This window comes from Haplochromis burtoni, unplaced genomic scaffold (assembly GCF_018398535.1).
Source record: "Haplochromis burtoni strain Fernald_Lab_line unplaced genomic scaffold, NCSU_Asbu1 Contig_5, whole genome shotgun sequence".
Lineage (NCBI taxonomy): Eukaryota > Metazoa > Chordata > Actinopteri > Cichliformes > Cichlidae > Haplochromis > Haplochromis burtoni.
In genome coordinates, this window is record NW_024582366.1 from 3,539,706 (window position 1) to 3,552,491 (window position 12,786).

Here is a 12,786-nt window from a genome sequence, read left to right on the forward strand (position 1 = left end):
CGTGAAAAAATACAAATAATAATAATTATTATTATTTGTATAAAGAGAGAGAGAGAGAGAGAGAGAGAGAGAGAGAGAGAGAGAGAGAGAGAGAGATGTGTAGTGAGCATTAGTACAATTTTACAGTCCACTGTAGTTACAAGTAGATTTTCAGATTAATTCCCTCATTTATTATATCAGGCTGTCCTTTGTAATCATAATAATTTATTTTTTGACTAAATGTTTCAGTCTACTGCAGTGTAAAATTATAACGGTCAGTGGTAATTCCCTTGCTGTGGCTATGGGTTTAATCTTTGCTAATATTTTAAAGTTTCAGCTTGAAAATATAGACCTGCAGTACTACTCTGTAACAACAGGTGGCGACATGGACCGGGTTTCTATCTAGTCTTCTAGAAAGCTCTTTCCTCACCCGCCGCCTAAAAGCCTTAACTCTTTATAAACTTATTTATAAAACACAACCGAGCCTTTTATTTTTAAATTATTTGCAAATTACTGAGGGCGGTGTTATCTGGTGTTATTTTAAAGTAAGCACTGTTACGTTAAATAGTGGGCAGAGCTACGCAGAACACCACCGCCCACTGATGATTGCAGCAGGTCATGCGGCCTCCACTGTTTTGATCCACGGCGCTGACAGACAGGGTAGAGATGGCGGAAGACTTTAAGTCCGGGTGACTCTTTCAAGCAACCCTGCTACTGCGATACATCTCTATTGTACCTAACAGGACGGGATATTCTCCGAGAAGCTGGCGGCTTTGTACGGCACTCGGTTCCTCCCTGAGGACATGGAGATCAGGGCAGAGGGAGAATCTGAGGAGCGCAGGTGAGTGACAGGTTGGGCAGCGTTGGTATACGGCTAACACCCATGGTTTCATAAACAAGGCAACTAAAGAGTTATGTCACTGGTTACCTGTGATCTTTATTTAAAAAGATGACCAGCAGTGAACACATTTAAGCGGAGCCAACTGTAAAAAATGCGAGCCTAAGTAGGTTTGAACACTAGTGAAGAACTAATACCAGTATTACCCGTTAAGCTAGGCTAGGCTAACCTGACATGCCAAGGTTTGACAGGCTGGAGCTAATGGCTCTATCCCAAAGGTCTTCTGGTTTATTATTTACTGTGTTGTAAAAAAATATGGCGTTGTTAGACTGCACATTTGGAAGATGACGGAAAGGCTTGTATTCGTTAGCATTATTAGAGCTGTTAGCTGTCATACAGTGAGATGGTGCTAACAGCTAAACTGACCACATAAAGTACCTGTTGTCTAATAAGATTAAAATATGGGTTATATCAGCAAGCTAAGCAGGTGGTTATTTTTATGAAGGTTTACTGAAGATCAGCAGAATTACTGACAGTGCAAGTACTGGAAGACTTTTAGGAAGTTCAAGGATTTCCAAGTGTTTTCCCTAGCAGATTAGAAGGATACATGTTTCCCGATCCTCTTTGCACAGCCCGGGGTTTCTCGTACATGAACACGCACAGATAAGAGTGGAAGGTAATCCTTAAAACCTCAATCTCTCCGAGTCTAGAGGAATTTTACCCCTGAATGTGGAGGTGCTAATTACATAACTTTACCCCTCTCACAGATGCACCACGCTCCGCAGTATGTGCAGAATGCTCGCTAACCTCCGGCCTCGTCTCCCTTACACTCCTGTGTTACACATATTATGTGATTTGATTAGTTGGCTCTGTGTCTTAACTCGTGATGCTGCTGCTGCTCAGAAATTCTGCTGATGCCTAAGAAAAGACCTTGTGTTCACTGTTGTGCTTCTTCCAGGTTTTATTGACTTTTCTAGCTGGCCGTTCTACTTTCACACACCGTCTCTGCCTGAGATACTGTTTTTGATCTATTAGGAAAATAAATTGTGGTGATTGTCTTTGGCCATGTCAGCCTAGATCAAAGAACTCTTAAGTCTGGTTTCACAGCCTTACAACACATAATCTTCTGTATTTTGTTGCAGTTGTGTTTTTATATTATCTACTGGATTTATTTAACACCATGGAGCACATGTCCAGTTAAGTTCTCCTATAATCAAGGAGTTTACCCTCGGTTGTTAACGTGAAGGTTTCTTTGTTTAATTTTTTTCATTTCTGTGCTGCTGGTGAAGTCTGACTTGCTGAGCTGAGGGGGAATGAGGAAGTCCTGTGAGCCAGCAATTTATGGCTCTTGGGGAGTGTCTAATATCTAGTATCTGACTTTTTTTTTTTTTTTTTCTTCCACTGCTGACTGTATCCTAAAGATAAGGGTTGACTCAGTACTCAGTGGGTACATGTCAATGACTGAATTTGTTTTGCAGTATACTTCATGAAGGTACTTGTAGAATTCAAGTGGGCTCTCACTAGGTTCAAGACCTGCCTTTTATTTACATTTGTACACAAAATATTGATGTTCATGATAGAACGTCATGAACATCAATAATGGGTTCAAACGTACTGACCTTTCCTGATAGGCAGACTCTTGGCTACCAGGAAAAGTCAACATGTTCATGTTGGGATGTAATCACACTGCTCACACATTCAGTAATCCTAAGCATTTCCAATAAGTCATTGAATTTCTGATTGTTTCTGAGAAAATAATTTTGGTCTAGATGATTAATGGATTAATCAGCTGCATTGCCAACACCAGAACCTCTGTACCTCCTCCCTCTTTGTTAAATGTCTTCTTGCTTCCCTGTTGCCTTCCAGAAAGGAGCACTGGAAGCTGCTGTCCAGCCTGAAGACCACAGTGGAGGGCCTCTTGTCCACCAACAACCCTAACGTGTGGTCGCGGTATGGTGGCTTGCAGCGGCTGCACAAGGACATGAACAACATCCTCAGCCATGGACTGAGGAATGAGCAGGTCAGCACACGAAGCCCATATCGGTCTCAACAACCAACCTTTTTTTTTGTTTTAACAGAACAAGGATGGCATTTACTAAAATAACACCAGCATATTCGCATGCTTGGGGGAAAATAAAGAATGCTGATTTTGCTAGATACGTCCTGTGTGTTTTGTATCTTATTTCCCGTGCTGTGTCTGTGCCATCTGATTCTGGTATGAAGACAAAAACACTTTGTGTTGCACTGAAGGTGCATTTACCCTGATCAACTGTATCAACACAGCATGCCTGATGAGGTTTTGGTGCATGCATGTATTGAGACTTGGGATGTTTATGTGAGTGATATTGACAGAAGTGCTGTGTTTGTATTGAAAAACCTGTTCTGATCTGACAGATACTCTCCATATCATGGTAATGGGAGTACCTGCTTTGGAAACAACCTGCCCTCATATTAAATTAAAAACAAAAGTGAAACACAAATGTGAACTAAACCGGAAAAAAATAAAACCATAATAAATCTGGCCGGGATGGAAGCGTGTGATTTTTATCAGGTGGTTTACAGTCATGTGGGGGAAAAAAGTTTTCACAGGACTGTGCAGTCTTGTGAAATCTAAATACACCCTTACGTCCGTGAATTAGGAGGATAAGACGCAGGAAATTGCAAATGTATTTGATTAACAGATCATCAGGAAGGGTGAGGACCTCCTGTAGAAGCAAATGTTTTGGTGGTTTGATCGTCAGTTAGCATGTTAAATGCTAAATGATGGTAAAATGGGGGGGAAAAAAACAACAGAACAGGTTTGGCTTGTTTGACAGCGTTACCAGGGGAAGACTCTTCTCTCTAAAATGAACATGGCAACATGGCTTAGGCTTGCAAAACCACATCTGAACAAATCATAAGACTTCTGGAACAATGTCCTTTGGACAGATGAGAGCACTTTGGAGAGTTTTGTCCATAGTGCACAGCATCATGTCTGGTAAAAATCAAACACAGTATACCAGTGCAAACACCTCATACCAGCTGTCAAGAACTGTAGTTGAGAAGTGATGATTTGGGCTTATTTTGCAGCCACATAAATTGGGACATCTTGCAGTTGTTAAACTCTTCTGCATATCAAAGTATTTTTGAGTCAAATGTGAAGCCGTTGGTCCGACAGTTAAAGCCTGGTCAAAATTATATAATGCAGCATGAAAATAATCCCAAGCACAACAGAATGGCTGAAAACAAAAAGAATCACAGTCGTGCAGCCGCCCAGTCAAAGTCCAGATCTCAGCCTGATAGAAATGCTGTGGTGGAGCCGTGAGAGCTGTGTATAAACAAATGCCCGCAAATGAACTGAAGTGGTGTTGTAGAGAAGCTGCTCCACAGCAATGTGAGAGACTAATAAAGTTAAACAGAAAATCCTAACTTATTGTTACTAAGGGCGATTCTGTAAACTACCAATTCACCAAAACTTTCTTTTTAACTAACTGGATGAATATATATATTTTTTTCAGTTGCCCTTCTAAAATTTAAGGAAAATAAGATATGAAACACAACTCTCGTTCTTCATAATGACTTGCTGTATTGGTTGAAGCTGATACTTTTGAAACTGGGTCATACACGCCTTTGGCCTTGTGTTGCAGGTGTACTACAAGCAGAGAAACTATTGGCCGTTTGTTTGGTGTGTTCGCTACATCAGCCCACAACTCGCCTCCCACGTTGAACAGGTATGCCCAGCCATGCCCAGCCATGTTAAAGCTGGGATGTAACTTTTTTCTTTTAATCTTTCCTGACACATAAATATTTCTACTAGACTTTCTGTGCATGATTCAATTTCATTCTTATTCGAAACTGTGATACAGACTCTTAATACATCCTCTGGCTGAAACAAGCTGCTTTAGCGCTCACCCACTTTAAGCTGGCTTTCTTCTGATTGGCTGGCCTTTACAGAGATTTGGAACAGCAGTTCAAAAAAGGAAAAAAATTAAAAAGCATCTTTATTTAATCAAACACTGCAAGTTTTTTGTTTTTATATTGTGATTTAAATTTTTTTCCCCCCCTAAATAATGTGGCAAAATACAGTATACACTCTTTTGGCTCTGGTTCTCCTTAACTAAATAATTAATAGTTGCTGTTTAGCAGTGTTTGAGAAAAATATGCTACTGTGATTTAATGCTAAGTGTGGTTTATTTACGCTACATTGGTTGCTAATGCGGTTTTCATTTCTAAATCAGGTTCTTTCTTCGTTTCTCTCGCTTCGTTTCCTACTTCTGAGTCATCTTGTTCAAAGCTTTAAACACTGTCTGGTGGTGGTGTTTTTTTTTAATTTTTTTATTAGTTTACTGTAAATGTGAAACCTGTAAAAAGAGCTAATGTTTCAGTTCTCCAATCCTTGTTCACAGCTACCAGGGATGCACACATGCATGTTTATATCTTTTATGTTGTTGCTGTTGCTGTGTGTTTTAGTTTTGAAAGTATAGCAAGTTTCCTGAGAGAGCTGCAAAAGCAAAGAGTAAGCAATTACATAATTTAGGCTCAGAAGAAGCATTTGTTTACTACAAACCAAACACATCTTTAGTGTGAAGGTTGCATTTAAGAAAATGACACTGTTGGATTTGGAGGATTTATCTTTTCTGGAGGAAAAATGATAGTTTACTTTTTTAAAAAATTGTTTTTTAACCTGTAATGTGCTCTTGTCCCATCAAGCCTGAAGCGCTAGATTTGCTGGAACTGCCTCCCTTTTGTGGAAAATCCCCATAAAGTGATTTTAGAATGTGTATGAGAAAAATAACACGGGCCTTATAATAAATTTCTTGAAAAATCCCCCCCAAACTCACATGATCTGATGGCCTGGGTAGAGCCACTACACTTGCTTAGATTGCTGACTTTTTGCTTCCTAGTTTGTTGTGGAAAACGGTCTGCCTTTAACCCCAGTCCTGTCTGTCAGGAGGTAATGGAGTTGTATAACAGCAAATGGACTTGGAGTAATCTAGTTATCCTCATTATTCCCCTGGTGTTACAGACCAGCAGGGCTCACTCGGGCATAATGCAATCACCATGTGATGATTGTTGTTCATATCTGAGCCGCCGTCCTCTAGTTTTGTGCTGCTTTTTATCATCTGACATTCCACTTGTTTTTCTCTCTTTTCAAGCCTGGTGTCTATTTCTGTCTCTTCTTCCTAAACCCTCCTCGTAGCTTTAGACCAACTGGTGGGAAACACTTATGGGGAATGTTTGCAGGAAAACTCATAAGAGGAGCAGTTAGGTTGACTCAGTGTTGGCTTAATGTTTCTTTTAACAATAGAAACTAGTTTGAAATATATAGAAGAAGATCTGGGTAGGTGTTAGAAACAATTAACTGCCAAGGATGAACTCCAAAGCCAAAGCCAGCACCACCTGCTGAATGGTCACAAAAACAAAATCCAGTTAAGGAAATGTTTATGGCCTCATCAGCCGAATTTTATTTATTTATTTTTTTGGTTTACAAGTTTGATCACATAATTAGAGATGGAAATGTGCTTTTACAGACATATAAAAGTTTTAGCCTGTGTCAACACTTTCCCATCTGCTGTTCTCTGTCCATCCTCAGTTCAGGCACCTGGAGCCGGTGCTAAGCACTGGGATGAAGAGTGCCGGTGAAAGCTACAAGGCTGAGCGTTGGCTGCTTCACAGCTTACAGGTTCACATGCTGTCATCGCAGCTCCGACCTTTGCTCAAGCATCTGGGACACATGCGTAAATACTACAATGGTGAGCCACGTTAATAACAGCCCAGGTTGATATACTTGTATTAGAGATTGCTGTGGTGTATAAGTTGTGTTAACTTTGTTTTCCCCCCCTCTCTCGTCTTTCAGATGATGCTTTTCTGCTGAGCGAGCCTCATGTGACCGCCATGTTCCAGTGCCTGGAAGCTGTAGAGCAGAATAATCCCAAACTGCTCGCCCAAGTAGACACTGTTGGGGTGGGTTTTCTGACATCTTTGCACATATCACCTGTTTATTCATGAAAAGGTCACTTGTGCAAATGTTTTTCATCGCTGTTTCACTCAAGTTTGACCAGACTGTAAACACATTCAGTTTTTAACCATCACCCATCTTTGATGAGTGGTGTTAAAGTGATTTAATTTTTCAAAGAAAAGAAACTCCTTTTACTTTTATTAAAAATCTTTCTTTCCGCTGCCCAGCTGTCCCCTCTGAAGGGCCCACCTTGCCTGGGACTACTGAAGAGCCAGAGTCTGTGTGTCTTGCCCGGATCTGGTGGGGCTTGCAGAAACGCCGACAAGGCTCCCAGTAGAGAATCTCTAAGCCGCAGACTCACCACCTCCAACTGCTCTCTGCGAGAAGCAGTCGCCACCAGCCAAAACTCTGCAAGCACTACAGCAGCTAGATCCTCAAACAGCAACAGCACAAGTGAGAAAAGAGGCTGGGTTGTGGATTTATTTTTTATTTTTTCTTATACTTAAAGTGTCTTGATGCATGCTCAATCATCCAGGTAAGTAAATCTCCAAAAGTTGATTCTGTTCATCTGGACGTCGCGTTCTCATTGGGAGAAACGTTTCGTCACTCATCCAAGTGACTTCTTCAGTCTCAGCTGACTGCAGGTTTCAATCTTATAAACAGTACATTTGCATAATGACTGAAACCAGCCCAGTGAAGGAACAATGGGCTGGGAGGTCAGTTCCTTCATCATAATTATGCAAATTCTCATGACCATTGATCAAGAACCGTTGATCAATGGCCATGAGTAGCATTCACAGAGAGTTGGGGAATGTCCCCTCTCGGGTGGATTTGTGGCAAGGCGCTATGAATACACTACAGTTTGTATGTGAATAGGCAGGCTGAGTTAACCGTACAGAGGCCTGATTGTTTGTGGGCAAAGCCAATTGGTGAAGAATGTGTTAATGCAGTTGGCGAAGTCAGTGTCCTGAGCTGAATGTGCTCACTGAAATGGACAAGGGTGGTTAAAAAAATAGCTTAAGTGGATTTAAAATCTCTGCAGCGTGTCACCATTTTTAGACAGTCGGTTTGTATAAACAAAAACAGACATGCACGATGGCTTGTGTACATACGCAAGCCCTCGTGGGGCAGAAAATTCTGGGAGTAAAATTTGAATATGTGAAAAACCAAAAACCCATAAGCAAAATCTGAGTACAAATCTTAATCTGTCCCATTTGTCTTGCAGACACTACCTCTCAAACCAGCAGCCTGGAATCTGAATGGGTGGTTGTGACCAGTCCGGGGGAGAACGCACGAGGTGTGACACCCCCACCTGGCTCAGCGTCCATCCCTTCAATCTCATTAACGGACACCAACTCGACGCCCTCCTTCCTTCAGCCCGAGGCTGACGAGTACGGTGGGGGCGGTGACTCTGACGATGGTCCAGAGTATTTGGCCATCGGTAACCTCGGGCAACGCAACGATCGACGCAATTCCCAAAGCTCCACCCACAGCAGCGAGCGGGGGGGGAACACGGACCAATCCCTGCAGCGTTCTACTACACAGGCCTCGCAGAGGCGTTCATCTTTTTCAGAGGGCCAGAAGGGGCCGGGGAGGGGGCTCAAAGGACACACTCGATCATTCTCTGACACGGGGGTCAATCAGAAACTCAGGAATGGTGAGTAGGAGATTTCAAGAGTTTCCGTTTGGAAGGGATTTTTTTTATTTATTTAAATTACAGTGTATAGCAATTTTCTGTTTAATTAAGGAGCCTCTCTTTCCTATGAGAAACATTTAAAGATAAACTTGTACTTCAAAATTGATTGTAATACTTCCTAAAGTGGTGAACTTCAGCTTCAGCTGGTAGCCAGTTCACTTCTTGCTTAGTCACTTTGTGTTGCATGTTCATAGATCACAACGTGGCCTGTAGTACTTGTGGTATTTATTTGTAATTGTCTGGCGTGTTTCTCTGGAGCGAGTTTGTAAATTTCTCATGAGTTTAGGTCATTTTCAGAATTAAACTAACCCTAATTTTACTGTAAGTAGCAGAAATGTACCTGACTAATGCAGTTAAGGGTGAGGTTAAGCTGTAGTTCTACCTGCGTAGTATGTGTGTTTTTTCACAGCTCTCTGATATGCGGTTAAGCCGTGTTCTCGCACGCTTCCTGTCTGAGGTTTTAAAGCTTTCACCCAGTTAATATCGTCTCCGTTTGCTCAGACTGTTTCCCCTTTCTTGGCTTGAATTAATCATCTCTTCTTCTGCTCTGTCCTTGTCTTATCTCTCCCTTCTACTGTTTGCACAAAGGAGGGGGCCACAGAAAAATCACCATAATAATAGAGGACCCGGTAGCAGGTTGGCGGTGCAGTTTCACTGTACTCCATCACATGACTTCTCATCTCCCCTCCCCTTTAAAAAAAAAAAAAAAAAAGTTCTTTGTGTGCATGGTGAAGAACTCCATCCCTCTTATTTTCCACTCTTGTCTTCAGCCCATCATTTGTGTTTTGGATTTTTCTTCTTATTTGTTTATTTAAACCAAATCAGATTGGTGTGAAGAAGTCACTTTATCACTTTGCTTTCTTTTGTTCTGGGACTCTATTACAATTCACACCTTGGCTCATGTGACCCTTACGACTCGCATGACAATGAGGTGGCTCAATGACTCTCAAAATTGTCAGTGTTACAGCCCCATTAGAGGTTAAATACCTGGGAGTGTCCCGTCTATTTGAGAACCCAAAAAGCAACATTGCCTATAACTGAAGTGTGATGGGGGTGACCGGCGACCATAAAGGTTCCCTAAGACTACGTGTCGGTATTGTATTCAAAGAATCATGTAGTCTTGTCTTTTCTTCTGATGTTTTGAAGTTTGAATATAAATTCTGGAGCTCACAGAGAGGAAGATTCCCAATGCAAAACATAACTTTAATGCAGTATTGTTTACATTTGCAAAGCAATGACGATGTAAACAATACTGTAAGTTTGCGGTCTTTAAGTAAAAGTGGGTCACTGAGTGATATAGACTACCTCTGTTTCACTCTGCAGTTAGGCTGGTTGGCACTCAAAGCCACATTTGTTTCAGTGTAGCCATACACTACACAATAGCCTTAGACGTCATTGTCCAACACGAAGCATTTAACCAGCTGCTTTTCCTGCACTCAAGCATGTTTGCATCCATTTCTTTTAAAAGAATACTGTAATGAGGTGAATGACTATCGATGATAAAAAGGTATTAACACACATCCTTTTTGTGTGTGTGTGTGTGTGTGTGTGTGTTTGTGTCTCTCAGAATCAGCAGGCGAGGACTGCTACATGAAAGACTACAGCCCGTTCTCACCTCAGCACAGTGATACCAGCACATCCAGTTCTCTTTACATGGAGTCTTGTGAGTTTTCTGTGTGAATACTGACACGCATATGTCAGCTGACGTCTTGATGAGTTTTGTTTATTCAAAATGCAATTAGGTCATTAAATAGAGATCGACAGACCACGTGACTTTCGCGTATTGCATTGTAGGTACGAATGGCAGCAAAATCAAAACACTGCATCAGGCGCTAGCATTTCCAGCACCGGTAATCGTTCATTCTGCGGTTTTAATCCCTGCTTGCATTTTATTTGCCCCCAAAACAGTTACGTACAAAACGAAGGCGAACACAGCAGGTCCGTACAAAGACAGACTTGACGAAAAGGCAAAAAAAAGTACGAGGAAAAAATCAAAGGAGTGAAAGGGTCAGACCATACGAGCATACGGAGTGCGCTAAAGACGTTGGCGTGCTGCCCAACTTTCATCACACTCATATTTATTATTATATGGTCCTAAGTGTGAGTGCATACACTCACGAAATGTTTAGTAACTTCAGATCCCTGCAACAAGCCCAGGTCCAGTTTATTTTGGTGTGTCTATTTTCTGATTTGGACTATTTCATTTTACAGATGTCGTTAAAGTTTTTCCATTTTCTCCTGTGCAGGCCAACGCAATCTATTTGTCTTTTCAGGTTGTAGTTTTACACAACATTTTCAGATCCAATAGAAATAAAATAAGTTTTTCATAATTCATTCAATTTATTGTCTTTATTTATAACTGGCATTATTGTTTCATTCTATAGAGTCTTAAAAGAAAGAGGCAAAATTAAATCCATTATGCTTTATTAGCTGCTTCGGTGAAAAACAAATCAACAATGCAAAAAAACAAAACAAAAGAACCACAAAACATTTCAAAACAACATACTGGAAAACAGTTATTCATCACTTGATTGCTTCAATACAACCCTTGGGCACATATGTCGGACTTTTCGTGGCTGTTTTGATCTCGCTCTCCCTCTTAACCGATCAAATCTCGCTGTGGTAGCAGCTTTAAACTCAGTATGACCCAGGTCGATAGAGGGTGCCCAGTCTGGACCGCAGCATTTTGTAGGCTGGTTTTCCTGCAAAACACAACAAACATTAGCAGGCAAAGCCACAGTGAACAAAGCAGCAAAGCGCAACGAATTCAGTTCAAATCCATATAAGACTTATTTGTAACCCACATCAACAATTATGTTATGATAAATTACGTGTTAACTACAACAAAAGATTTACCTTTGTGGAAATGCTTGGAGCAGACTAACATGTGAGCTGGAACGTTAGATTTGGTCTTGGAATAGCTGTAATCCAGGCCATCCGTCGCCTCTTCGTGACTTCGGAAACATGACTTGAACAATTTTTCTTCCGCGAAGGAATCCGATAAACTATCTCTTTACCCGTCGGCTTCCCGTGACTGTCATGTGACCGCCTATGGCAGTTAATAATACAACAGCTTCTTGCCATTCTTTGTGTCTCAGTTTCTCTGTGTGACTGTTGTCTTGTAATAGCTCGCGCGTGCTGCCTCTTGTACCTACAATCCTTTGCGGTTTTACCCTGGAAATGACGTCACATTTTCGATCTCTGTTGTCCAAGATTATGTAAAATGGATAAAAGTAAATCTGTCTTGACCAACACCCAATTAAAGTGTTTCTTCTGGCAGCCAAAAATCAGAACCTTTTCATTTGTAGGCAACATTATGGCACTAAAATTCCAGTGCAGTGTGTAAATGTCTGTTTTTATGGCTTTGTGTTTCTGTGTATGCTTTGTTTACTTCAGATGGGTCCCAGTACAGCAGTAGCTCAGAGGGGATGTTCAGGAGGCCGTCAGAGGGGCAGAGCCTCATCAGCTACCTGTCAGAGCAGGACTTTGGCAGCTGTGCAGACCTTGAGAAGGTCAGGGCTTAATTCATTGCAAATGTAAATTGAATCTCAGTGCAAACATAATTGAAATGGAGAAAAATGTAGAAATTATGGGTGAAGATATGATGATAGTTACAACCAAATTTCCCCTTGTGGGACAATTAAATTATTATTCTATTCTATTCTCCTTTTTAATTACCTCTGTGTGCTGCAGGAAAATGCCCATTTCAGCATCTCCGAGTCGCTTATTGCTGCCATCGAGCTGATGAAGTACAACATGCGGCGCCAAGAGGAGGGCGAGGAGGAAGGAGACAGTGACAACGAGATTCAGCAGCTGAAGCAGAAGATTCGCCTGCGGAGGCAGCAGATCAGACGCAGCCGTCTGCCGCCATCAGCAAACTCCCAACACGGTGCGCAAACATCAGTTACATGAAATCCTTTTGTCATCTGTACACAGACACAGTACTTCCTTCATGTGATTCTAGGTCTCTCAGTAGAGAGAGAGCTTTTTAGTTGTCAATCTTCAAAAACAATGTGTCTGTTTAATTAAAGTAGCTTTCACTGATGCACAGATCTTTAAAACAAGTATCAGCTTTTAATAGATCCTCACATTTAAATCAGACAGTAAGAACCTGCTTTTTTCACTTGAGGAACATTTCTAAACTTAGATCCATCGTGTCAACAAGTGAACTCGAGATGATCATACATGCTCTTGTCTCTACTAGACTTGACTTACTTGTCTAAACAAGAAAGGGCTAGCTCGTCTACAGGTTGTTCAAAACTCTGCAGCGAGGCTACTGACCAGCTCGAACAAGGGAGCTCATATGACCCCTGTTTTAAAGAGCATTACAGGGAC

At 41.3% G+C, this 12,786-nt stretch overlaps 1 protein-coding gene across 5 annotated transcripts in view; it reads left to right on the forward strand.

The window, feature by feature from the left end:
* Window positions 1-527: 527 nt before the first annotated feature.
* rubcn (rubicon autophagy regulator) overlaps window positions 528-12,786 on the forward strand; it is a 25,084-nt gene continuing 12,825 nt past the window's right edge. For 2 of the 5 annotated variants that reach the window (XM_005920948.3, XM_005920949.3), the window contains exons 1-11: window positions 528-820; window positions 2,684-2,837; window positions 4,444-4,527; window positions 6,390-6,549; window positions 6,654-6,760; window positions 6,983-7,208; window positions 7,981-8,412; window positions 9,040-9,087; window positions 10,019-10,114; window positions 11,848-11,963; window positions 12,145-12,340. In XM_005920948.3, coding sequence (XP_005921010.1) covers window positions 783-820; window positions 2,684-2,837; window positions 4,444-4,527; window positions 6,390-6,549; window positions 6,654-6,760; window positions 6,983-7,208; window positions 7,981-8,412; window positions 9,040-9,087; window positions 10,019-10,114; window positions 11,848-11,963; window positions 12,145-12,340 — 1,657 coding nt within the window. In that variant the 5' untranslated portion in view covers window positions 528-782. The remainder of the gene's footprint in view (window positions 821-2,683; window positions 2,838-4,443; window positions 4,528-6,389; window positions 6,550-6,653; window positions 6,761-6,982; window positions 7,209-7,980; window positions 8,413-9,039; window positions 9,088-10,018; window positions 10,115-11,847; window positions 11,964-12,144; window positions 12,341-12,786) is intronic. The other 3 variants (XM_005920951.3, XM_005920952.3, XM_005920950.3) reach the window with 2 other exon arrangements.